Source organism: Paroedura picta, chromosome 3, assembly GCF_049243985.1.
Source record: "Paroedura picta isolate Pp20150507F chromosome 3, Ppicta_v3.0, whole genome shotgun sequence".
In the NCBI taxonomy this organism is placed as follows: domain Eukaryota; kingdom Metazoa; phylum Chordata; class Lepidosauria; order Squamata; family Gekkonidae; genus Paroedura; species Paroedura picta.
In genome coordinates, this window is record NC_135371.1 from 137636347 (window position 1) to 137664321 (window position 27975).

The 27975-nt window shown below is 44.2% G+C and overlaps 1 protein-coding gene across 5 annotated transcripts in view; it reads left to right on the forward strand.

Annotated features, from left to right (window-relative positions):
• RPTOR (regulatory associated protein of MTOR complex 1) overlaps positions 1-27975 on the forward strand; it is a 520373-nt gene that overhangs the window by 48551 nt on the left and 443847 nt on the right. For all 5 annotated transcript variants that reach the window (XM_077328221.1, XM_077328217.1, XM_077328219.1 and 2 more), the window contains exon 2: positions 14380-14482. In XM_077328221.1, coding sequence (XP_077184336.1) covers positions 14380-14482 — 103 coding nt within the window. The remainder of the gene's footprint in view (positions 1-14379; positions 14483-27975) is intronic.

A 27975-nucleotide genomic window follows, 5' to 3' on the forward strand; every position in this document is an offset into this window, starting at 1 on the left:
TGCTCACGAGCTGTATATTGTACGCCTCAGATTTAGAAGAAGAAGAAGAAGAATTGGTTCTTATATGCCGCTTTTCTCTACCCAAAGGAGGCTCGAAGCGGCTTATAGTTCTCTTCCCATTCCTCTCCCCACAACAGACACCCTGTGAGGTGGGTAAGGCTGAGAGAGCCCTGATACCACTGCTTTGTCAGAGCAGTTTTATCAGTGCCGTGTCGAGCCCAAGGTCACCCAGCTGGTTGCATGTTGGGGAGCACAGAATCGAACCCGGCTCACCAGATTAGAAGTCTGCACTCCTAACCACTATATCACACTGGCTCTTTACAATCTTTATTTGGAGTAGAAGTACAAATCCCAAACCATAGTTTGCCAGTTCAGATGTTATGACAGAATTACTTGCATTAATTCAAAAGTAAGAAATCAAGTTAGCTGTCAGGGGAAGTAATGCCCAAGAACATGGCTTGTTCGTTGAACTAGATCTGATGCTCATACATTAGCACTTGGCATTTATTTATCTGAAAAATATAGAAAAATACATGTATGAAGCTCAGCAGTGGGATCAATTTGAGTTCTAATCAGCTCCTACAGAGTTCTTTGGGAAAGGTAGTTCGCTGTGTGTGAAGAAATGTATTCCCCATGGGGTTTTTGCAATATATAGGACTCTTCTTTCTCACATCACCATGTACCATGACATCTGTGAAAATTACTCATCTAAGGAGTAGATATGACACACAACTTGTCCTTCATAGTATATAGAACTGCTAATAAATAAAATATGCTTTATGGCAGGCCTTGACAAATTTCCTTTGCATCTAGCAAAATTGAGGTCCCAGACTTATTTTTCATCCTTCAGATTTTTCTATTGTATGGCTATATTTTCTAATTATTTCTACTACTGAGCCTAATCCTGAGCCTCCGGGGAGGGCGGTATATAAATTAAACAAACAAACAAATAAACAAACACTTTTAACAGGTTCCCATTCTTATTAATGCTATTATAAGTATGTAGTAAACAAATAACAGGGTAATCTGGTTGTTATCAACTCAAAAAGTTAACCCCTTAAGTGAAGCCACCTTGTCTAAGTGAAGCCACCTTGCCCCTGCGGATTAGGATGGCAGTGGGGGAGGTGGACCTTTCTGAAACTAGTTCAGTGCTTTTCTTATTGGGTTGGGGAGGGTGTGGGGATGGACAAGAGCTGTTGGGAGCAGCAGCAGTATTATTTATTTACTAGAGGCAAAGCCTGTTGTATCCGGGAATACAACGGGCACTAGAGCTTGGCAGTGGGAAGAGAAAGGGGAGGAGTTGTCCAGTCTGTAAGGGCATGGGGTTGAGTGTGTGTTGTATGGGAGGTTGTGGTGACGTGGAGACAAATGAGGGCATGGCTGTGGAGATATGGGTGTCAAGATCCTGTGGTGTGGATGTTCATTGAGTATGGGAGAGGACTGACCTTTGGGAATTGCGGCATAGTGGTTACAGATGAGCTTTCCAGAGCCATGTCTTCAGATATATGAAGGGGAAATCAGACTGGAGACTCTTCTTAGGGGGAAATTACATGGCAACCAATTCCTACCAGTTCTGCATTCAACATCATTTCCCTTCTTATCCCCTTGCCCTAATACACATGGAGTAGTCACAGTACACAGGTGTCTACCCTGCTTCTTCTGTCACCATTTTTTTACTTTTGATAAAATGTTATGTGGCCAAATGCTTCTTTCACAGCTGCTCCTTAGAAAAAGAAGAGCTGGATTTTTATACCCTGCTGTTTACTACCCAAAGGAGTCTCAAAGTGGTTTACAAACACCTTTTCCATTTGTTTCCCCACAATAGACAACCTGTGAGGGATGTGGGGCTGTGAGAGGTCTGAGAGAACTGGGAATTGGCCGCAGTGACCCAGGAGGCTTCAGGTGTCTCAAAGCAGTTTCCAATCGCCTTCCCTTCCTCTCCACATAGCATACTCTCTGTGAGGGTGGTGGGGTAGAAAGCTTCACTTGGAATATGGCAACCCTAAGAGGAGGTCCCTCTGTGCACAGCAGTCTTGACCTTAGTCAGGTTTATGCACACCTAGGTAGTGTGGAATTCCAGAAGTTGAATCTACACCAATCTGGCAACATTACCTCCTCTCTGCAATGTTTTCTTGACCTAAAATATGTCAGGGGGTGCTAGGTAGCTGTGGGGGCATTACAGACTTTTGAGGCCCCATTTTCAGACTTCAAGGAATATGTTCCGACCAGGGACAGGGAACCTCCAGGTGGGGCCTGGAATTGGTGCTCACCTCCAGACAATACAGATTAGCTCTGCAGGCAAAAATGGCTACTTTGGAGGGGTGACTGTGTAGCATTGTATCCCCCTGAGGTTTAAGGAAGCCAGCCTCCAGGTTGGGTCTGAGAATCCCCTGGAAGTACAGCTCATCTCTAGGCGGTTAGGCTGAAGGGAAAGCTCTCCCCCCTCTCATGCACCCCTTCAAAAAGAATGCATATGGCCCCAGAATCCACTTGGTTGCTTGGCTGGTCATGTCTGCCCTTCTGAAGCCTGAGACCTTCTGCTAGCAACTGCAGTCCCTGTTGTTGTCTGCAAGGCTAAGTCGTTGCGTTATAAAGGTGGATCACCTAGTTTTCCCCAGAGTCTCACTGTCTACTTTCCTGTAAAGCTAACTACACTTGAAATTCTGGGCCACATGTCTTTGAGTTCATAGGAGTTTTTATTTACCAGGCCAAGCTTGAAAAAAGTCACTTTAGTTCCTACATTTCTCCTGCCATTTATTTGTTCACTATTTACAGTTTCAGGCTGTAAATATTCTTTATTTAGATCTTCCTGAACTTTCCAGACTCACAGGATTGATATTGGTCTGTCTGTCTGTCTCTCTGCACCTCAAAATACAAACAGTTGCTGGTAAGGGCTGGCCAAAGCCCATAGTCCAGGAGGGACACACCCACAACCACTCCACCCCAACCACAGTCTGTGAGCCTCTACCATCCTCTCTAGATCGCTGCTCTAGATTATAATGATCAGCTCTGCAGGCCAAAATGGCTACTTTGGAGGCCGGACTCTGAAGCATTGTATGAATTTAAGGCCCTCCTCCAAACCTCCAGGAATATCTCCAACCCAGGGGTAGCCAACCTCCAGGTGGTGCCTGGAGAACCCCTGGAATTACAGCTCATCTGCAGAGCATATAGATCAGCTGCCCAGGTAGAAAGAGCTCCTATGGAGTTTGGACATGGTTGAGGAGAAGGAACATTTAAGGCTTCCCACGCAGGTTGTTGTGGAGTTGAATCACCTGAGGCCTACTGCACAGGGTTGTTGTGCAGATGAAACAGGAGGCAAAATAACCTCTGCAACAGCTTCCAGTTTCACCTGCACAACAACCCTGAGTGGTAGGTCTCAAATCTGCAGAGAGTTGCTTGGCTGTTTCTTCCCTCCAGCAGCATGGCCGGCCACAGCAGTATTTTAAGTGAGAAGGGGATTTCTGTGGCCTCCCTGTCAGCCAATTGTTTGGCAGAAGGGGAAAGTCCCCCCCCCTCAAAAGGAATGCCCACCCTCATGCCCTCAGACTCCCCTGCATTGCTCTTGGAAACGCCTTCCTCCCCTCAATCAGGGGCATCTCAGCTGAGCTCAGGAGCAGTATCCCCCCCCCCCCCGTGATCCTCGTTTGCGTTTCAAAGATCCCATTCTGCTTCTGCGGCCCCTCACTCTCTCCCATTCAAGGCTGTCTTCCCCAGATATCCAAAACAACAGATGTGTGAACTGTTTTAACACCTAGCTAGATAAAAGAGCCGGTCCAATCCTAGTGTCCTGTGTGAATCCCCGATTCTCACATAATGCCAATCTCTGATCTTGCCCCCTTTCCCACGGCCAAGGTATATAGGTCCTGCCACTTCCTGCCCCTGTGTTTCTATCAAAGTTGCCTGTCTGTGAGCATATGCAAAGTATGGACTCTGTTTGCTGACTTTTCCAAATAAAGACTTTCTACTTAAAGCTTCACCCTGAAGTCTGAGAGTGATGTCTGTGGAGTGAGTACGTTGGGGTTCAGCTGCTTGGTTCCTGACAGATTAGCGATCTGATTAATTTATCATCCAGATCTTTATTCTGAGGGACATTATTTGAGTGGAATGGAATACCAGGTCAAAGTCCAACAAGCATTTGTTTTTCAGTTTGGTCTAGATGTGGAGAGTTGCTATTGAGTCTCCAAGACTCTTGGATTTGTCAAGCCTTGTTTTAGGACCCATCAAAGATGAGCATGTTGCAGAGTAGTGTCAGACCTCCATCACTAATGCTCTTGTTTTTAAGGTTTACAGTTTATATCACATCCTGAAAACAGAGGTATTTATGTAGAATCTGGCAGAGATTTTTAATTGTACTTTGGAAGATGTGAGTGGGAGAAAGTAGCAAAGAAATGGCCTAATAAACAAGAATGAGAGAAATGGCTTGCAAACATTCATTATAGACAGAGGGCAATAATATTTGCTAATATTTAGGAGTAGATGTATCATTTTAAACCTCATTCATGTAAAAGGAGAGGTAAACATTCCTTTTAAATAAAACATAAGGGGAAAACTAGAACAATTAAACTTAATGCCCGCTCATTCACAATTCAGTGATGTGGAAAGTACTTAGTTTTGTAAGGCTTCACACGTTTTAATTTTTTTAAATTATGCCTTAAACCACATAGCTAGAAAAATAGCTGTAAAAAACATGCATAAAACAAATGTAATACTAAAATAATAATTTTAATTTGGATTTCCAGAAAGTGAAACTTGGGGAGCGGTGAAGAAAGATTCCTTGAATTTTATCATTATTATTATTATTAAAAAGGTTTATTTAAAAGCAGTACACTGTATATTACAGAACTATTATCACAAACTACTGTATTATAATACAAAACAAGGAGGGAAAAGACCCAAATCTTTTTCTAGAATCAACTTTTAGGAAAAGAAGAGAGGGAAGAAAAGACCCATATTATAATTTGCATTTTATAACTCAGTTAATCCTTCCCATCTCATATAGTCAAAGACAGGACTCCATTTTCTTTGACCAGTTCATATGATCTGGTGGGTTTCCCCCCCAGTCCTGAGGCATATCAAATCCTTGCGAGTTCATTGTACATTCAAAATGGAAAATAGGGTACGTGGAAAAATGGCCTCCAGTTACTGTGGGGGAGGTAAAATCCTATATGAACCAACCAAGAATGCTAAAGCCCCTGGGCAAGATGGAATTACCCCAGAATAATTAAAAACTAACAAGGACTGGTGGACAGTATTCTTCGCTGCTTTATTTATCTTCTATGATTAAACTAGTAATACCCCCAGAGATTGGAATATAGCCTTCTATAAGAATTAAACCAGAGAAGACCCATCAAATTACAGACCAGTCAAGCATCATAAGCAAGCTCTACATGATTTGCAAGAAATTCCTAAATTGGCTTGAAAAAGAGGGTGTTTTAGTTAAAGAACAGGCAGAATTTAGAGCAGGGAGGTTAACTCTAGATTATATAGCCTAATTATACAGAATTTGATAGAGAAATATGTCTCTAGCCTGCTCTCGGCTGCTTTTGTATATTTAAAAGCTTCATTCCATACTGTTTCCAGAGTGGCTTTGGGAAAAATTATAGGGCTCCTCCATTCATAGAAGACGATTCCTGATTCAGGCTATTCATGAACATACAGCCCTTAGAGTTGGATGCATCCATAATGGGCACCTAATTGATTCTATCAAAACATGTAAGCGTGTAAGGCAGGGCTGCATCTTGGCCTCTTTAATGTTTGTTTTCTGTATCAACAACTTAGTGAGTTTCATGAATACACCTGAATTCCAAATTGGCAGACTGAAAGGTGCTGGTGTTACTGTATGCTGATGATGCAGTACTTCTTTCCAGAACTACGATTAGGTTACAAAGAGCTTTAAAAAGATTTGCCTATTATTGCAAATCTGAAAAACTTATAATCATTAAAAAAAAAACTAAGATTTTTTTGGGAAAAAATATTTGGGAAATCCCCCCCCAATAGATATTGGGGGTTACAAGGGAAGCAGTTAGAACAAATAACTAATTTTAAGTATCTTGAGGTAGTATTGCAGGCTTCGGGTGCAAAGACACTGCATAATAGATCAGCTGCAGATTTTGGTGAAAAATCAGCTAACGGCATCTTAACATTTTACAGCTGAGATAACCAGAGTTTATTTCTTCTGATGATACAAAATACATTACTGCAGCTTATCTATATTTCATTCATTTGAATAGTTCTAGAAGGGCATTTAACATTATCCAGAAGTAAGGCATTGCCTTGCACAGTTTTGGAAGGGAAATACAAGAAAATGCCTTATAAACAGAGGCATAGCTGTTTACAAGAGGAGATTGAATCAATCAACCATATATTTTTCAACTGCCCATTTTACAGTAAAATATGCAAGGAAATTATCAGCCCTTTGTTAGATGGGTTTCCTAGGCAGTCAAATACAATTAAGCTAAATCATCTACCCTGATAGGAACCATCAGATGACATGCTAGATTCTGTACAGGTTTGTAAGATCAGAAACTCTACAAGGCAACCAAGGTTAGGATGGATGAAATTTTATAATCTGGATTTTTTATTATCTTATATAAACTTTTATTAATTCTAAAACATTTTATATACACATGTTTTAATAAATCTGGACTGTAGAGTTTATACTTTAAACTAAGATTGTTACTGTATATTGTTTTTGTATTGGTCAAGGACTGTAATAAATCACTGCCTGGCATTCTAATATTATTTGGTACCATATTTAATAACATACCTTTTGGATCTAATATAAATTTAATTTTTAATATGTTTTGCATCTCATTATGAATCATAATCCATTTTTTCTCATCTTTTTGACAGGTCCACTACAGGTGATAAAATGATTAATTTATATCTGACATTTTCAATACTTCCCATTATAATTCTTAGTTGTTCTTGCTATGTCTTTAGGAGCAATATAGCATCGAAAAACACTTTATTTTTCTTTTAAGGTTTAACATTCAGTAAATTTCAGTTCATAGAATCATAGAGTTGGAAAGGACCTCCAAGGTCATTTAGTCCAACCCCCTTACAATGCAGGAACTCACAACTACCTGCCTACCCACAGTGACCCTAATTTCATGCCCAAATGATTCCTTTCTCTCCCAAAATCTCTAGAATCCAGGCTGGCCTGGAGGAAATTCATCTACCATCCCACAGTGGCGATCAATAATTCCCTGGGTTTGCAAGGAAGGGCCACAAGAGACCAACACTGGCACATAACACTTCCCATTGATCCATATTTGTATTCTCTCCAAAATTTTGAGCCCATTTAATCATCCAATCTTTAACTTGTTCTGTCTCATTGGCATACAGCAGTAATAGTTTATAGATTTTATCTAACAGCTGTTTTGCATCACCCATTATTAATTTTTAATAAGCAGTCTTTTCTTTTAACTGACCACCTTGTTTTAGAAGTTGTTCTTTTAGTTTTGAAACTGTTTGATGATAGATTAGCCATGGTATATTTTCCTCTTCTTATTTAATAATATGGCACTCTTGTATTTTTCCTTGTTTATTCACCATCCTCTCAAAAATTAGGTTATCTATTTTTTTTCTTGAATCATAGTGAACATTTATTAAAGAGGTCAGTCATGAGATTAATGGACTTAATCTTTCTCTGCATTTAAACCATATCTTTAATATACTGTCTTATAGCATGTTTCCTGACTTGCTTTTGAATAGTCTCAGTGATTTTTGACCCATAAATAATTATGAATTCCTTTGTTAGAGTCCGTTGTCTCTAATTTGTCATTTCTTCCTTGTGGATCAATAATTCAGCCTGTTATCCAAACTAAAACTACTGCTTGTCTATATCTATCTATATAAGTTAATATTTGGAAGCACAAGGTCAGTACATTTTTTTATCATCTTGTATTGCCTTATATCTTATCCTTGATTTTTTTCCCATTGTATATGAATTTATATATTACTCTTTGCCATAGACTTATAGTTGTTTCTTCTATATGAATTGGTATCATGCTAAAAAAATAGTTTTGGCACTATACTCATTTTAACTGTTGATATTCACCATAGCCAAGAATTTATAAATTCTTCCCATCTTTGTATGTCATCAGTTATTTTTGTCCAAATCTTCTGATAATTTTCTTTAGAAAGCTTGTTACTTGGATCTACTATAATTACTCCCAAATAGTTAATTGGCTTTTTGGTTACTACAAATCTCATTGATTTTTCTAATTGTCTTTCTTCTTCTACTGTCATATTTAATTATATTATTTTGTCTTATTTTTATTTATTTTATAACCCTAATACTGTCCAAATTTATAAATTTGGGCTATTACATGTGATCAAATTTGCAGATTCATCAGTTAATAGAACCATAAAAACCTGTCTTCAGTAGCATCTTCATTTTCCTTCAGACTATACAGACTATACTATACTAACAGATTAATTAAACATTGCTTCTCGTTATAGAAAAGTCCATCAATATTAACTCTCTTGCCCACATTTTTGGTGTGCTGAATTTCCCAGTTTTGAAAAACTTCTTTCCTTGGTTGCTTGAAAGCTGCTGTACTTTTCAAGTGAGCTGCTGTTTGTAAGCCTGGTCTTGCCATTTGATGACAAATAATATTGAAAATGGTGGACCCGGTGAAAATGTGAGCTCAAATGAGTACTACTTGCCATCATGGTGCTGATCATTCTGAAAAAAAGATTCCTGTCAAAATTGTTTAATCCAACATTCTATATCTTGCTTTTATTATAAAATTATATATGGCTATAAAGATATAGTTCACATAGATAAAGAAATTTTGAAGAGGAAAATTGCATCTTTTATGAAAATAGGACCAAAAGGATAGAAAAGCTTAAAGGGAAGAGATGTAAAGTTTCCCAGACTTTTGAAACCCTGGGGAATTTTCCCCTCAGAAAAACCCTCGTGGTGGTTTTAACAGTCCATTAATAAACCACCCAATAAAACCCCATTAAAAATATCAAAAGCAGGACATAAAAATTACAACATTTGAATAAGGAACATGGTGGTATAAATCAACTACCCATCCCCCCCTGATAACATCCCATAGAAGAAGTGACAAGAGGGAGCCATAGCCAGATGTCAATAGATGACCCTGGTGTACTGCTGCACCGGGGGGGGCAGTCGGATCTTCTGCTCGGACCCCGGCCTCAACCATTGGCCTGGTGGAAGAGCTCCATCTTGCAGGCCCTGCAGAACACAGTAAGCTCCTGCACGGCCTGCAGCTCTTCCAGGAGCTCATTTCACCAAGTGGGGGCCCTGGCTCTGGTTGAGGCCAAGCAAGCTTCTCTAGGGCCGGGAACAACCAACAAATTAGTACCTGCAGAGCGCAAGGACCTGTGGGGGGCATAGGGCAATATACAGTCCCTCAGATATGTGCGTGAGGACCCTAGGACCGTTTATGCATTGGGAACTTCACTGCCCTAGTTCCCATGCAGGAGAACAAATCGGGGGTGGATGAGGTGCACCTGGCCAAATGCTCCCCCATGTGGGTGCAGGAAGAGGTGGGGCAACCTGCCACGACAAAAACTCTAGCCTGCAGCCCAGCATGAAGCCTCCAGTGCATAAACAGTCTAGTAGCCGCATTTTATACCAACTGCAATATCTGGGTCAAGGACAAGGGTAGGCTCAAGTAGACTTAGATGTGGTCTTTCTATAAGAGATCCATTTGGTAGATGATCTGTTTAAAGTTCAGGCTTTTTGGTCATGTGTTCAAACCACAACAAAATGTATGAATGTCTTTACTGTGCCTAAAGGATCTTATTCCTGATCCAGAAGATAAATATGTGTTTTGATAGTTTGTATGTGCCTGAATGTTCAACAACATTGTTTTAGGATTGAATTTCTCAACCTTCCTAATGCCATGACCCTTTAATACAGTTTTTCATGTGGTGACCCCCAACCATAAAATTATGCAAGTGTTCTTTCACAGAAATTAAACCGAAACTGACCAATGGGGTGAAGATCCATTGTTCATGATTGTATATAAATTTTTTTCCCCTGGTGTTTCTCAGTTCAGTTCTGCCTCTTGTCCCACCATGCTGATCTCGCTCTTTTCCGCTGATCCAGACAGATGAACGTTCTATCTTGATCTACCCCACAAGGCTGTTGTGTAGATGGCGCCCCCCAGCCAAGGTGCTTGCCCTGCCGCGACCCCTGTGAAAAGGTTGTTTGACCCCTAGGGGTCCCGACCCCCAGGTTGAGAACCACTGTTTTAGGAAGTTTTCATACACACGAAAGTTCACGCCTTGAATAAATCTTTGTTGGTCTTAAAGGTGCCATTGGACTACAATTTTGTTTTAAAAGAGTAGTAAAACTTTTAGACCATTTTAAGAGGGAAATATTTTCCTAGGTTGGGACTTTAATAGCTGTTCAAACCCTTATACAGAGAAGTCTAGTATTAATTAAAAAGTGTCTGGCAGGTCATGCACTATTGTAATTTTGTTATTGAAGATAAATCTACCATAGTCAAACAGTATTCGGGAGAGAAAATGAATGTTATATTGCCATTTATAATATTTTGTAGAGCTGGAAAGTGAAGTGGTATAATTTGGTTCTTACTTTTCTTGGTATATAGTACATTAACTAGGGCCATACACAATATCCCAGTTTTGTATTTTGCAGGTAAGGCAGATCAGCTATACATAAATGCGCAGTATGGATGTGGTACAGGAAGGTTCTTAGACTAAAAATTGTAGTTCTGGACCTGGTTCTGAGAAGACACAATATGCTTAGAGCTAAGTTCCCTTCATTTGTGATTAGTATGCATGGTGAAACTGTGGTTTATGGCTCTTCTTCAACAGATGTCTTTTATTTTAAGAGTAAGAGATTGGAGATGTGTAAGAGAACACCTTTCAGACTGCATTTGTATTGTTGAGTTTCACAGTGGTCACTTAAGGCAAGGCTTTCTGTGTTGCATTATTGATTTACAAACCTTGAATAATGAGTTTCCATTATTTTTTAATAAAGCATTTCTGTAGGACTCTGCCTAATCCATGATGTTTGGCAGAGGTTCACTGGCAATGAGTCTTACGTAGAGCTGCACTAAGGGCTTTAAAATATGTGCTTCAGGAATGTAAAACAAATGTGAAGCTCTATGTGTCTTCTGAAAAAGTTGAGCTCAACTCACGAAGGATGAAGGCACCTTTTTTATTTGTTGCATATTAACAGCCTGAAAGAAAACAACCAATTTAACAACTGGAAAGGTGTTTTTTTTAACAGTTGGAAAGTTTCTTCCCCCTTACTCCCCCTAGAAGTGATTATTTCTCATAGGCTACAGGTAATTGTATAACTGCATGTCTTGTTCATGACAACATGAGAATATATTTAATATTTTTTTCTGGAAATTGTGAAGAGTTTTTATCACCATTTTTGCTGCTAATCAGTCTTAACAGGTTTTTAATAGGCTGGTATACAACAAATAGCCGAATTGACCAGATTTTGCCTGCATATACATAAACAAAGAAATCACTTAACTGGCTTCGGTCATTAATGAATAGGAACCCATATATTTTCCTGCTGAATGGTAGGACTCCACTGATGATACATTCCCTTTCATTTCCAGCATTATCTGCAGAACAGCAACAGAAAGTTACTTCAAATGGCCATGTGAACCTCACAACAGTGTTACCCAGGGCTAGGGTACTGCTTTCTGCAAACTCAAGTGAATACCCAGGTTTGCAAAACAGTTGGACTGTTTAAAAATGAACAAAGGATCATCCCCCCACACTTAACAGCCATATCTGTGTAGGTGTAGATATTGCAAACCACGCTTTCTGGAGTTCTCTGACACATGAGATATCACCTACCATTTTGGCTTGCCAAGACAACACAGGGCAATAAGCCTGTGACCAGTGTCTTGTATATAACATGAGAACTGGACAAAGCCTATTAGCCTCTCCCAAGTATAAGCATGCTGATACCTGATGGGCACTAACTCGTTATCCAGAGTTTCCATCACACTGTACTCCTGGCAGTGGCTTCAGCTTTGTTTGGGCAGGAGAGAAGAGAAGTGAAATAGGGCAACTGCTGGGAATGGGGCTGATTTTGTAGGAAATATGGTATTTCATGTCCCCTGTGGTGGAATGGGCTTGTTCTGGAGTGCAAGGCCTGGTACATTGTGCCCCTGAAGGTTTTCTTCAGACCTGGAGAATATTTTCTCTCTCTTGCATAACCATTGCCACCTCCTGACCTTTGTAAGGATTTGCCCTCTAGGAGGTCGGGACTCCCAGCTTCTCTTCCAAGTTCTGAGGCCTTGCCTCTTCTGTTGCCCAGGACCTGATCACCAGAGGGAACATTTCTTCCCTGGAGGAATATCCATTTGCCAACTGACTGCCTTCCCCCTAGTGCTCCTTTTAAAATAGCATGTCCAAGATCAGTGGTCCGCAAACTTTCTAAGGCTGTGGACTGGTGGGGGGAGGGCGATCCGGTGGCCGCGCATGCAGGTCCGCACATGCACGTTTGCACCATGCATGGCAGCAAACACGCATGCGTGGTACTTCCACGCATGCGTGCATGCACGAAACCGCCGCGCATGCAAGTTTGCGCCAACGGCCATGCTTCCCTCTCCCCCCCCCCTTCCACAAAAAGAAGCTTGCCAGGCCGCAAGCTAATCGCCCGCTTTGGCGGGCAATTTGCTTGCGGCCTGGGAAGTTTCTCACTGCGGGTGGGGGGGGGGCGGGGAGAGGGAGCCGCAGCCCAGTGCCGGGGCCGCCGCGGCCCGGCACTGGGCCATGGCCCAGTGGTTGGGGACCACTGTCCAAGATTATGGCAGTCTATGTGGTATAGAGAGCCATTACCAGCATCAGAGTTATAATTAAAGAGAAAATGTTCATAAGCATACCTATAGCACAGTACGGGATTGAGCAAGGGATTCAAAAGAAATGGATAAAATACAATTTCTCTGTCCCTCTCCTTAGCATAAGATGATGTAAAGTTTCCATTTCTTTGCAGCTTCCTCCAGCTCTGCAGACCAGCACTTGGTTAATGGTTGCCTCCACCAGACCTCAGTTAAGACTTCTGTATGCTCTGATCAACTCAGCATCAAAGACCGTTGCTCCCCTGAAATTAATCACTTCTCTTTTCCCCACCATGTCAGGCTGGGTCAAAGAGTCTTTCCGTGGAGATCGTTGGTTTCTTCCTTCCTTGAATCTCTCTAGTATTTAATTTCTCCAAATCTCTGTTTCATGCTTGGAGGGGGGGGGGAGGAGCTTGACCATCTCATTGTCTAAACGTATTAGCATATGTATAAAAGTGGACTGAGCTAAGTTTGAAAAGCCATTAAACTGACTTTCTCCCTTTCTGCCTGTACTGTGCCTAGAGAGGGGGGGAAACCAACTCAGAGTGAAGGTTTTACTCATTTCAAATCTTCACACCCTCCATCTAGGGGACCAAAAGGGAGGGGAAGAACAAGTGGGTAGGTGTGAAACAGAGTCAAAGGGGAATAGCAGGTAGGCGATGGGGGAGGGGAAAAGAGCTAAAGGATTTCCCCTCGTGTTTGTTATCTAGGACAGTCAACATGTGGTCCTCCAGATGTCCATGGACTACAATTCCCATGAGCCACTGCCAGTGTTTACTGGCAGGGGCTCATGGGAATTGTAGTCCATGGACATCTATAGAACCACAGGTTAACTACCCCTGATCTAGGATAGCTTGTTATATATGGGGTTGCATAGTGGTTTCACATTCAGTTAAGAGGCTTATTAGACCCATAGAATATAGACATGGAGCTTATCAGAAATAATACAGTAGTTTCTTGTCATCTAGGGCAGTGGTCCCCAACTTTCTTATCACCGGGGACCGGTCAACGCTTGATAATTTTACTGAGGCCGGGGGGGGTAGTCTTTTGCCGAGGGATGTTGCTGGCGCCGACTGAGCCCCTGTTCTGCTTGCTTTCCCGCTGGCACCCCTGACTTCCCGCTGCCCACCGGGGGATGCTGCTGGCAGCAGCTGCGCAGTGCCATGCTGAGGGGGAGCCCCAGCCATGGTGGCTGTTGGAGAGCAGTGAAGGTGAGTCGGCAGCCGAGTGGCAGGGCAGCCCCCGAGGCAGCAGCCGGGGAGGAGGATCCGTGGCCCGGTACCGACTGATCTACGGACCGGTTATGGTCTGTGGACCGGGGGTTGAGGACAGCTGACTTAGAGTAAGGATCTATAGAGAGATCTGTTTAGTTCAGGAGTATAAGTAATAGACCTCCAGATAATCAGAATGATTCTACGAATGAGACGACTCTACATGTTAAGATTGTAAAGGAATCTCAGTTATAGTTTCTGACTATTTGGATACATGCTCATAAGCCTATTGGACAGATATGGTACATTATTGTTGTAAAGTTCTTATATCATCTTCTTCTTTTTTCTAGATGAAGACAGTTAGTGTTGCCTTAGTTTTGTGCCTAAATGTCGGTGTGGACCCCCCTGATGTTGTGAAGACGACTCCTTGTGCTCGCCTTGAGTGCTGGATAGGTAAGGCTGTTTAATATTATTATTTAAACTGTTACTTGTTCTGTTTTGAGATGCTAAGTCAGGCAATCATACTTTTAACATAACTTTAAAAATAGAAACTTTGAGGTGTCATATTAATTGCCCTGTTTCTTACTGGGTTAATACATGTTGCTGAAATACAGCTCAAAGGAAAAAAAAACATTCACTCAGGTTTTGGTGAATCCTGACACTGGGAGTTCAGTGAGGTTGGATTCCACATAGATTTCTGTATGTGTAGGATGAGGTGTGATTTTTGCTAATGCTCTGCTCATACTGCAGCTGGCATCTCCTCTAAATATTTCTCCTGGGGATAGCCCCCCCCCCCCCCAGGAATAGCTTGATCTTCTAACAGAAGTTTCATACAATTTCCTTGTAGAATGCAACAATCCATTTAATTACTATGTAATTCCCAAGAAGACCCCTTCGATTTTCCATAAGATTTTAATTAATATGCAAGTAAACTTATTTTTCTGCTTAGCAAACTAAATTCCTGTAGGTTTACTTTATGTGGCATGAATAGATATTTTACTGTGAAGGTATGTAGACTTCTGTTAGTTGGGGAAGTTTCCCTAGCTGTTGAGCTGTCAATAAAATTATCTTCAAATAAGTTCTATTTTTGCTTAGCACATAAACTGTGTTTGTACTGCTTGTGATAACTGGGCTTTTTAAAATGCCTTAACTCAAACTTTCTCAACTTTTTTATTGTTGAGAAACCTCTGAAACATTCTTCAAGCTTTGAGAAACCCCTGAAGTGTCATGATTGTGCAGAATATAGTTGAGAATCCCCCTCCCTTCCTACTCCCTCCAGGCCTATCATTGGCCATTTTGGGATGGGGGGGGGGGTCGACAAGACCATACATAGTCATATCACCTGATAAATATTTAACAAAATTTAAAAAAATAAAAATTAATTAAATCTCGCTCATATGTGAAATCTTTCCAAGGCTGTCAATAAATCCCAGGATTTCACAAAACCTTGGTTCAAAAAGCCTGCCTTAATTGAACATGGATATTTTTTTCTGTAAGTGCAAATTAGCCCTAATGAACATCGATGGGCAAGATGTAAAATCCTCAAAGCAGCTTCATAAATGTATGTATCCATATGCAACTATTTCATAAAAACCTACAGCATGTTTTTATCAATGTTTCAGCTTAATTCTGGTGTCACAGAAACATAGATTTCTTTTTTGGCATTTGAAGCTAGACAAAAATTGATTATGAGCATTTTGATGTATTCAGTTTGCCAGGGCTCTCCCGGGCTCCCACTTGGGCAGCCGGACTCTGGCATCCCCCCACCCCTCCCTGGCCAAGCTGGTGACTCAACAGGGCTGGGGCCAATGCAGATTGCTGAGGCACAGGGGGTCAACGCCCAAACAGCCCTGGTCTTGAATGGGCTGCCCTGGATGATAAGGCCACCTAGTGACTGCTGCTCCCAACTGGTGTGCTGTGCTGCCAGCCACCACCTACAGCTGCTGGCAAGGCAGACCGGCTGCTGCCCTGCCTGACTTGCACACCATACCTCTATCTATAGCCACCTCCGGGACATTGCCACACCATGGTCAGATTGTGCTGCACCCTGGCTGGGGCACAGTGGTGAAGACCAAGCAGCCAGGCTGGGGGCCTATGTCCTGGCCTACGCCCAAGCCAAATGACAGCCTGGGCTGACCTGTGAGCACAAGTGAGACCGGTGGCCACCACGGCCAGGAGAGCAGGTGCTCGATGGCAGAGAAAAGAGCAGGGTTTTTCTAACCTTGGAGGCAGGGCAAGGTATGGGGACTGCTGGGAACCAGGGATGTATAAAGGGGGCAGAGTAGGAATATTTTGATTGCTGGAAGCAGTGGGAAGGAATGGAGGGCTGATGATCTAGGAGGGAGGATGAAGAAAGACTTCGGCCTGGAGGCTGCCAAGTGGAGAAGCTGGAGGAGGTCGGAGAGGCAGTTGCCAGAGAGGAAGACAGCAACTCCGAAAATGCCCCCTCACCTGTCTTAATTTGGAACCCTCCGAAAGGGGGAGTCCACCCCCTCGTGTTGAGACAGCCACTAGGGGGAGGCTTAGCTTCAGGGTGAGGGAGAGGGCCTCACACAGCTTGGTAAAGAAGAAAACCTTTCTGAGCATTGCTGTATTCCAAGTGGACTTCTGTTTACTGTATCAGTGTACTCAGTATGAAACTGTTCCCTCCCACTCCCAATTAGGCATTTTCCAGTGTAAGATGTTTTTATGCATTATGAAATTGGTTCAGGAAATCTCCTGTGTTTGTTCTGCTGCTTTAATCAGGGCAAGTACTCACTAATGACATATGAAATACTGCAAATCAGGTGAGAAAGTAAATATAAGGGGCTGCCTTAATAATGGAGGCTTTTTGGTGTGTGGCATCTGACTACTTTCTCTCTAGTCTACTGATTTCTTTTGGGTTTTTTCTCCTTAAAATGCTGCTACAAACATTGGATATAATACAGTTGCTAAGAAGGTAGTAGTAGTTTTAAAAATCACTTAAGCCTTTATTACAGAGCTGTTAATAGAGTATCACAGTTTTATACCTGTATGTTAAATCCTATAAAGAACTATGGATTTCTCTTTGCTGTTCATAGACGCCAAGAACCACAAGCAAGTGTTGTAACAGTGAGCAATGGAATAATGTTAGTACAAACATTCAGTTAATAAACATTAAACTGAAAATTAGTGCAGTGAATTTAGAATATAGTTGTGATCCATTGAGTAGCATGATTGGATTCCTAATCCAAAAAGGTGAGCATTGTAGCCACTTTTCCGTTTGTGGTATTGATGTCCCCAGGTTTACTGTTAATTGGAAAAGATGTAGGGAGATATGAAATACTCCATTCTCCTGGTATCTTTGTGTGTGGATCAGATCTTTCCAGTATTTACTCAGTCTGCTGTATAAATAGAAGATAACTGGGTAAAACAAAGTTTGAGTTCAGTGGCACTGTTGAGACTAACAAAGTTTCATTCAAGGTGTAAGTTTTTGTGTGTGCATACCTTCTCTGCATTTCCAGCACCACAAGCTAGTGAAAGACAAGTAGGAAAATGTGATGCTGCTTCATTTCACTCAGTCTGTACTTGGGATTCCCATAATATTATGCAAGTGAGTGGTGGGAACAGTACTGGATGGGCGGTTAATCTCACTACAACTGTTCCATGTGTGGTTGTGGCCTGGAGTGCTAGGGGCAAGACTAAAGGAGTCATCAGCCAAACCAGTTGTCAAAGAGACAGAAAGATGGCAGTCCAGGAGATGAGCAGGGGAAGGTGGCTCTTCCTTGCCCTGGAAGGGGAAGACTGCCCAGGACTCCCTTTCTTGTCAGATTCCTCCACTGTTTATCTGGATGTTTCTGGTAGCTCTAGCCTTTTCTTCTAAGCCATCAAGACACAGCAACCCAGGGAGTTTTGAAGGCTATAGGCATTTAAAGGTTGTTTGCCATTGCCTGTCTTTGTATAGTGACCCTCGACTTCCCTGTCCAAATACTAACCAAAGCCAACCATGCTTAGCTTCTGAGATCGGTCATGATAGGGGTAGCCTTGGCTAGGCTGCAGCTCTTTTGACCTGGCTAGCCAGGTCAGAACAGCTGCAGCCTAGCCCAGGTTCACAGTACATTGGTGAACTGAAGAAATTGTTCACCAAGGTTCAGGGCCTGAACAAGGAGCTCAGATCCAGTACCTCAAGCAAGGCTTGGACCAAGCCATAGTTGAAGATTGCCTACTCCAGGACGAGCCCTGGATCCTGATAGGGTGAATACTTGATGCGGGCTGAGCAATGAACTACATTAAAGAGATGAAGCTTTGGTGTTAACCACAGAGAGGTACTCTGTGAGCAGGGGTTACCTGGTAGGGCAAACCCTCAAGAGGAACTGACCACAAGTAACACCAGCTGAAAGTGAGATGGACCGCTAGCAGGGACTGTACTTGGAATATGGTGGAATAGGCCATTCCAGGAAAATTCCATGTGGTGTCTTCAACAATGTTTGCTCTATGATGGCAACTTCCTGTAGATGCTCCCTTAATGCTTCCAATAATGCTACTTTTATTCATCTCTATTATGAGCATTGGGTCTCCTTTGGTGTCTTCTGAGGTGTGCATCCTTAGGGTCATAACATGTATGTGAGGAGAGGGCTTGCCTTTTAAGAAATACTAGAGGAGGAGAGTGACACCCCAGGGGAAAGTATTTGGGTAAAGATAAGGAAGGGGGGGGGAACAAAGAGTATGGTGGTTGGTGTCTGCTACTGTCCACCTGATGAGGGTGAGGATGTGGATGCTGCCCTTCTTGAGTAGCTTGATAGAAGAAAAAGGAGCAAGTCAAGGATGAGCTCGCCTCAAACAAGAGCTATTGCATACTCAAACCATGAGTATTCTGGAGGATCCAGAATCCTATTTGGATGAATACTGCATGAGTAGTGTTGATGATTTAAAATTTAATATGTGCACGTGAATATAAGTGTGCATTATAATAATTATTTGCATTTTAATATACAACATACAATACACCAGGGGTCTTCAAACTACTGCCCACAGGCCACAAGAGACCCGCCAAGGACATTTATCCTGCCCGCCGGGTGTTTTTGCTGCCGCTGCTTGTGCCCCACTCCTCCCTCTTTCAGGCAGTGCCCGCGTGTTGCGCCCAGCCGTTGCTAGCCCACAGCACTGAGCTCTTTTGGAGCTCTTGAAGGCATGCTTCTCTTGAGCCAGAATTTTGGGGTGATCAGGTGACCCAGCAGCTACATGGTGAGCTGGGAGTCCCTCCCTGCTCTTCTACACATGCAGCTGGCTGGGTCACCTTTATTTTCCATAGCACTGCAAGCTATTCCTCTGCAGTACCATCGGGGCTCTCTCAGCCTCATCTGCCTCACAGGGTGCCTGTTGTGGGAAGAGGAAAGGGAAGGCAACTGGAGTCTGCTTTGAGACCCCTTCTGGTAGAGAAAAGCAGCATATAAGAACCAACTCCTCTGCAACAGCTTTTAGCATTCAGAGCAGTAGGCAAGTCCATGACAGGACTAATTATTGAAGGCAGATCTCCCAGATTTAGCTCACTGCCAGTGCATTGTGGGGGTGGAGGAGCTCACATTTTGTCAGAGCAAGCAAATTTAGCAGGTCTTATCACCAGTTGGCACCGGAATAGTATACACATAGCTCCTCTAGAGCATAGAGTTGGATGGGACTTACAGGGCCATTTAGTCCTATCTTCTGCAGCACTGCAACAGCCAGGACCAAAGGCCAGGGGAGGCAGGTATGCCACTGGCCTCGCCATTTGTGTGTCATGTGGCACCGGGGTGAAGGGCTCTATAGGGGCTAGCAATATGGTAGGTATGTTCAGGTTGGGCCAGCAGAATACAGCAAGAAGCACCCCACCAGCTTTTTTGTAACCCATTTTCTATTGACATTGAAAATGTGGATTGTTGTTGTTGTTATGTGCGAAGTCGTGTCCGACCCATCGCGACCCCATGGACAATGATCCTCCAGGCCTTCCTGTCCTCTACCATTCCCCGGAGTCCATTTAGGTTTGCACCTACTGCTTCAGTGTCTCCATCCATCCACCTCATTCTCTGTCGTCCCCTTCTTCTTTTGCCCTCGATCGCTCCCGGCATTAGGCTCTTCTCCAGGGAGTCCTTCCTTCTCATGAGGTGGCCAAAGTATTTGAGTTTCATCTTCAGGATCTGGCCTTCTAAAGAGCAGTCAGGGCTGATCTCCTCTAGGACTGACCGGTTTGTTCGCCTTGCAGTCCAAGGGACTCGCAAGAGTCTTCTCCAGCACCAAAGTTCAAAAGCCTCAATTCTTTGACGCTCGGCCTTCCTTATGGTCCAACTTTCGCAGCCATACATTGCAACTGGGAATACCATAGCCTTGACTAAACGGACTTTTGTTGGCAGGGTGATGTCTCTGCTTTTTAGGATGCTGTCTAGATTTGCCATAGCTTTCCTCCCCAGGAGCAAGCGTCTTTTAATTTCTTTGCTGCAGTCCCCATCTGCAGTGATCTTGGAGCCCAGGAAAATAAAATCTGTCACTATCTCCATTTCTTCCCCATCTATTTGCCAGGAATTGAGAGGGCCGGATGCCATGATCTTTGTTTTCTTGATGTTGAGTTTCAAGCCAACTTTTGCACTCTCCTCCTTCACCCGCATCAACAGGCTCTTTAGTTCCTCTTCACTTTCTGCCATTAGAGTGGTATCATCTGCATATCTGAGGTTGTTGATATTTCTCCCTGCAATCTTGATCCCAATTTGCGACTCCTCTAATCTCGCATTTCTCATTATGTGCTCCGCATACAAGTTAAATAGGCAAGGCGACAGTATACAGCCTTGCCGAACTCCTTTCTCAATTTTGAACTAGTCAGTGATTCCATGTTCAGTTCTCACTGTTGCTTCTTGACCTGCATATAAATTTCTCAAGAGACAAATAAGATGCTCTGGTATTCCCATCTCTTTAAGAACTTGCCACCATTTGTTGTGCTCCACACAATCAAAGGCTTTAGCATAGTCAATGAAGCAGAAGTAGACGTTCTTCTGGTACTCCCTTGCTTTCTCCATGATCCAGCGTATGTTGGCAATTTGATCTCTAGTTCCTCTGCCTCTTCGAAATCCTGCCTGTACTTCTGGAAGTTCTCGGTCCACATATTGCTGGAGCCTAGCTTGTAGGATTTTGAGCATAACTTTGCTAGCATGAGAAATTAGTGCAATGGTGCGGTAGTTTGAACATTCTTTGGCATTGCCCTTCTTTGGGATTGGAATGTAAACTGACCTTTTCCAATCCTGTGGCCATTGTTGAGTTTTCCAAATTTGCTGGCATATTGAGTGTAGCACTTTTACTGCATCGTCCTTTAAGATTTTGAATAGTTCAACTGGAATGCTGTCACCACCACTAGTTTTATTGTTGCTCAGACTTCCTAAGGCCCATATGACTTCACATTCCAGGATGTCTGGCTCCAGGTCAGTAACTACCCCATTGTGGTCATCAGGGATGTTAAGCTCGCTCTTGTATAGTTGTTCTGTATAATTTTGCCACCTTTGTTTAATCTCTTCTGCTTCTGTGAGGTCCCTACCATTTTGGTCCCTTATCATACCCATCTTTGCATGAAACGTTCTCTTCATATCTCCAATTTTCTTGAAAAGATCTCTGGTCCTCCCCATTCTATTGTTTTCTTCTATTTGTTTGCACTGTTCATTTAAGAAGGCATTCTTATCTCTTCTAGCTTTTCTCTGGAATTCTGCATTCAATTGGCTGTATCTTTCTCTTTCTCCCTTGCCTTTCATTTCCCTTCTCTCCTTAGCTATTTGTAAAGCTTCCTCAGACAGCCATTTTGATTTCTTGCATTTCTTTTTCTTTGGGATGGTTTTAGTTGCTACCTCTTGTACAATATTGCGAACCTCCGTCCATAGTTCTTCAGGCACTCTGTCTATCAGATCTAATTCCTTAAATCTATTTGTCACCTCTACTGTGTATTCGTCGGGGATATGATTTAGTTCATACCTGAGTGGCCTAGTGCTTTCCCCTACTTTCTTCAATTTAAGCCTAAATTTTGCAACAAGAAGCTCATGATCTGAACCACAATCAGCTCCTGGTCTTGTTTTTATTGACTGGATAGAACTTTTCCATCTTTGTCTGCAGAGCACATAGTCAATCTGATTTCTGTGTTGACCGTCTGGTGATGTCCATGTGTAGAGTCATCTCTTGGGTTGTTGGAAAAGAGTGTTTGCTATGACCATTGTATTCTCTTGACAAAATTCTACCAGCCTGTGCCCTGCTTCATTTTGTACTCCAAGGCCAAACTTGCCTGTTATCCCGGTTATCTTTTGGCTTCCTACTTTACCATTCCAATCCCCCATGATGATAAGCACATCATTTTTTGGCGTTGCTTCTATAAGGTGTTGTAGGGCTTCATAGAACTGATCAACTTCATCCTCTTCTGCAGCAGTGGTTGGGGCATAGACCTGGATCACTGTGATGTTGAATGGTTTGCCTTGGATTCGAACTGAGATCATTCTGTCATTTTGGGGATTATATCCCAAGACTGCTTTTCCTACTCTCTTATTGATTATGAAGGCTACTCCATTTCTTCTGTGAGATTCTTGTCCACAGTAGTATACATGATGGTCATCTGAATTAAATTCATCCATTCCTGTCCATTTTAGTTCACTGATTCCTAAAATGTCGATGTTCAGTCTTGTCATTTCTTGTTCGACCACGTCCAGCTTGCCTTGATTCATGGATCTGACGTTCCAGGTTCCTATGGAATAAAAATCTTTACAGCATCGGACTGTCTTTTCGCCACAAGTTACTTCCACAACTGAGCGTCCTTTCGGCTTTGGCCCAGTCGCTTCATTCATTCTGGCGCTACTTGTACTAGCCGTCTGCTCATCCCCAGTAGCATATTGGACACCTTCCGACCTGAGGGGCTCATCTTCCGGCATCATATCGTTATGCCTATTGGAACTGTCCATAGAGTTTTCATGGTAAAGATACTGGAGTGGTTTGCTATTTCCTTCTCCAGTGGATCACCTTTTGTCAGAGCTCTCAGCTATGACCTGTCCATTTTGGGTGGCCCTGCACGGCATAGCTCATAGCTTCACTGAACTACGCAAGCCCCCTTGCCACAACAAGGCAGCGATCCTTGAAGGGGGGGAAATGTGGATACAGTTTACCAAATGGAACTGGCTGAACTGCAGAATTGTGACTCTCTGAAAGACGCATTCAAGTCAAGCAGCCTTCCTAATTTCTATGCATCTCTCCCCTCTGAGACATATCCTAATCTCAGGAACCATGCACTCAAAATGGCAACCATCTTTGGAAGCACTTATGTTTGTGACTTTTCCCAGAATGAAACATCTGAAATCTCCAACTAGATCTAGACTAACTGATGCAAACTTGCATCACTTGTTACGACTAGCAGTGACAAATATAGTCCAGCCCTCCAATGGTCTGAGGGACAGTGAACTGGCCCCCTGTTTAAAAAGTTTGAGGACCCCTGCAATATAAAGTATACAATATATTCTGCTGCTGCTCAACCTTTTGGTTCCTAGCTTGTGTAACTGGTTGTGCTATTTTGTTCCCTCGTTTGTTCAAAGAATCACTTTGAAACACAGTGTCAACCAGGGGCTTTGCTTTGATATTATACCTGTGTATCAATATTCAGAGCTGATCTACAAGATACCAGGAGCCTCCCCAGGCCTTTGGTCAAGATACCACTGTTTATTTTTATTATTTTATTTTATTTTATTTATTTAGATTTATATACCGCCCTCCCCGAAGGCTCAGGCGGTTTACATTAAAACTAATCAACGATACATGAAACAGTCTTCGTTAAAAAATACAGTAAATAATAACAGTGGTTGTAACCATATAACAGAATAATGTAACAGTATAACAGTATAATAAAATAATATAACGATGGAACGGTGCAATACCACAACAGGTCCAGAGCGCTCTGGTGGAGTTCTGGGAGGAAGGGGGGAAATGGGGGGAGGGGGGGAGCGGGGGCCCTTCATTCGCTGTTGGTGGTGCCTGGTCTCAACCAAATGCCTGGCGGAGGAGCTCCTTTTTGCAGGCCCTGCGGAACTGTTTAAGCTCCGTCAGGGCCCTGATCTCCTCCGGGAGCTCATTCCACCAGGTGGGGGCCAGTACAGAGAATGCTCTGGCCCTGGTCGAGACCAGGCGGACTTCTTTAGGGCCAGGGACCATTAGCCGGTTGGTGGCAGTGGAGCGCAGAGCTCTTTTAGGGGCATAGGCAGGGAGGCGGTCCCTCAGGTACACTGGGCCCTGACCGTGAATGGCCTTGAAGGTAATTACCAGAACCTTTAGTCTGATCCGGAATTCAACTGGCAACCACTGCAGTTGGTGGAGAATGGGCTGGATGTGGGACCTCCACGGTGTTGCTGTGAGGATCCTGGCCGCTGCGTTTTGGACCAGCTGTAGTTTCCGGGTCAAGGCTAAGGGCAGGCCTGCGTAGAGCGAGTTACAGAAGTCCAGTCTAGAGGTGACCGTCGCATGGATCACTGTGGCTAGGTGTTCCGGGGCCAGGTAGGGCGCTAGTAGTTTGGCTTGGCGGAGATGGTAAAATGCCAGCCGCGCTACCTTTGTGATCTGGGCTTCCATTGTAAGGGAAGTATCCAGAATCACGCCTAGGTTCCTGGCGGAGTGAGCCGTAGAGAGCTGTACTCCATCCAGGGCAGGCAGGCACACTTCCTCGCATGGGCCCTTCCTACCCAGCCACAGGACCTCCGTCTTTGAAGGATTGAGCTTCAGACGACTCTGCTTCAGCCATCTCGTCACTGCTTCCAGGCAGCTGGCTAATGCTTCTGGGGGGGAGTCAGGGCGGCCATCCATCAGGAGGAAGAGCTGGGTGTCATCAGCATATTGATGACAACCCAGCCCAAACCTCCGTACCAGTTGTGCGAGAGGGCGCATAAAGATATTGAATAGGATAGGAGAGAGGACCGCTCCTTGTGGGACTCCACAAGTAAGTTGACGACGGTCTGATGTTTTGTCTCCAATTGCAACCCTCTGTCCACGATCCCGGAGGAAGGAGATCAGCCATTGGAGGGCTGTCTCTCGTATTCCGGCATCGGTGAGGCGGCGAGCTAGAAGCTCATGATCGACTGTGTCGAACGCTGCTGAGAGGTCTAGTAATATCAGCAGTGCCGACCCGCCTCGGTCCAACTGGCGACGGAGGTCATCCGTCAGGGCGACTAGCGCTGTCTCTACCCCATTGCCAGGCCGGAAGCCTGACTGGGATGGGTCTAGGACCGAAGCTTCTTCCAGGTACTCTGTTAGTTGGTTTGCGACAGCCCTTTCAATCATCTTCCCCAGAAACGCTAAATGCGAGACGGGTCGATAGTTGTTGGGCTCTCGCGGGTCTAAGGATGTTTTTTTCAGCAGTGGGCGTACCACAGCCTCTTTCAGTCCCTCCGGGAATTCTCCCGTTGTGAGAGATAGATTGATTATCTCCCGGAGGGGGCCTTTTATCCTTATATCCGCTGTTGTTAGGAGCCAGGATGGGCAAGGGTCTAGTGGGCATGTGGTTGGCCTCGCTGTTGCTAGTATCCTGTCCACTTCGGTCAGCGTGAGTCGTCTGAAGTTACTCAAGGTATTCTCCAAAGATGGCCAAGGGGCCTCTAGTTCACTTTCTGTATCTAAGGTTGGAGGGAGGTCATGGCGGAGTGTCGAGATTTTATCCGCAAAATGACTCGCAAATGCCTCACAGCTGATATCCAATTTGCTACTGTTTTGTTGCCCTTCAGCCAGGGCAGTAAGAGACCGAACTACCTTAAACAATTGAGCCGGGCGTGAGTCTGCGGATGCGATGGTAGCCGAGTAAAAATTGCGTTTCACTGACTTCACCGCCATCTCATAGGCCTTCATCTGCATTCTATAAGATGTTCTCGAGGCTTCGTCACGAGTCTTCCTCCAAACTCGCTCTAGCCGTCTCAGTTCCCGTTTCTTGTTGCGAAGCTCCTCGGTGTACCAAGGGGCCCGCTTGAGACGGGGCCGGAGAGGGCGTCGGGGGGCTATCTCATCAATGGCAGCCAGCAGTCTGTCATGCCAGTCGCTGACCAGGCTATTGAGAGAAGTGCCAGGAGGCATTGGCTCCCGCAGAGCATTCAGGAATCCAATTGGATCCATAAGTCTCCGCGGGCGAGCTAAAATTTGCTCGGCGCCCAACTGAGGTGGGAGTGGTAGCCATAGCCGAGCCTTCAGGGCATAGTGGTCTGACCATGGCACGGCAGTTGCCGTGACCAGATCCACATTCAGACCTACGCCGAAAATAAGATCCAGGGTGTGACCTGCTTGGTGGGTGGGGCCAACAACAAACTGCGAGAGCCCTAGTGTCGCCATGGTTGACACTAGGTCCTGCCCAGTTCTAGAAGACGGCAGCTCAGCATGGACGTTAAAGTCCCCCAGGACTAATAGACTGGGAAACTGTAGCGTCCAGGCCGCCACCAACTCTAGCAGGGCAGGCAGGGCATCTGGTGGTGCATTGGGCGCGCACTAACCAAATGGCCACGCTCTCGGTTGATCCCCATCCGAGGCCAACACATTCAATGCCTGGTATTGATGGCGCAGGAAGGGCCCTGAAGGAGAAAGCCTCTCGGATCAGGATTGCCACACCTCCTCCCCGCCCCGCTGTCCGGGACTGGTGGAGGACAGAAAACCCGGCAGGGGCTAGATCTTTGAGGGCGACTGTTTCACCTTTCCTGGTCCAGGTTTCTGTCACGAACGCCAGGTCCACTCTTTGCTCTGCAAAATAGTTTTGCAGGGTAGAGGTTTTGTTGTTTATTGACCTGGCGTTGCACAGCACCAGTGTCAGAGGCGGGTTATTCACCTTTGCCTCCACCCTAGTGTCGCGAGGGATGGGGCGGAGTCTGGAGGGGGCCCGTGTATGGTTGATTTCCGGGCCCCTTGGTCGCCGCCATCCGGTGTCTCTGCCTCTGCCCCTTATTGTTGGGATCCCTGACCCTTTCAGGGCCCCCGCTTTCTCCCCTTCCTCCGTTCTTTCAAATATGATGGGCTCCATGGACACTGTTGGTTTTAGTTCTTGGTTTTGCGGTTTAGCTAGGGTTGTTGCCCACCCTGGTTCTGTGCTTATTGCTGGTTTCTAATGTAGGTGTAGGGTTTTGTGTATCTGTGGAAGGTTGGTCCCAATCGCTATTTATAGCCTCTCAGGACTTCCCAGTTCCAATTGTGACAGTTATGTGCTATGTGTAGGATGTGTATCTGGAGGGGTAGCCCCGATCGCCTGTTGCGGCACCTCAGGGTTGCCCAGTCCAGGGTGTGTGGTGTATGTGTGGCCTCTGTGTTATTTCATGTTGTGATTTGGGACTGGATGTTTGTGGGTTGGGTGGAATTGGGTTGGACAGTTAGCGTTGTTTGGCAAGTGGAGGGTGGGTTGTTAGGTATGGTCTGAATTAATTAGTTGTTAGAATTGGTTGATTGGGGTGGGTTTGGGTGGTTCAGTTGGTAGTTGGGTAGTTCAATTGGTTGGTGGAGTTGATTGATTTGGGGTGGCTTGGGTAGTTCAGGCGATAGTTGGGTAGTTCAATTAGTTGATAGAATTGATTGTTTGGTAGAATTGATTGTTTTGGGGTGGGTTTGGGTAGTTCAATTTTAGGATTTAGTTGATTAATTGGTGGAATTAATTGTTTTGGGTGGGTTTGGGATAGTTAAATTGATGGTGGGGTTGTGGTAGATCAGTTGATGATAATTGTTCGGATGGGTAGATGGGTAAGGTGTTAATTTAATTTGGGGTCAGTCAATGGTCAGATGGGTTGTCGTTAGGTTGAGGGTTGGGGGTTAATTCTTCTCCCTTTTTTTATAATTCCTGTGCATAGATTGTTGTCTCTTTCCCTCCCTTTTAAAAATTTTTCTCCTTTTTCTATTCCCCCCCACCACCCCTGCTCTTTCCCTCCCCCCCTCTTTTTTCCCCTCCCCTTTTCTGTGCACACCACAATGTTTCCACTTGATTCTTCTCTTAGTTTGTT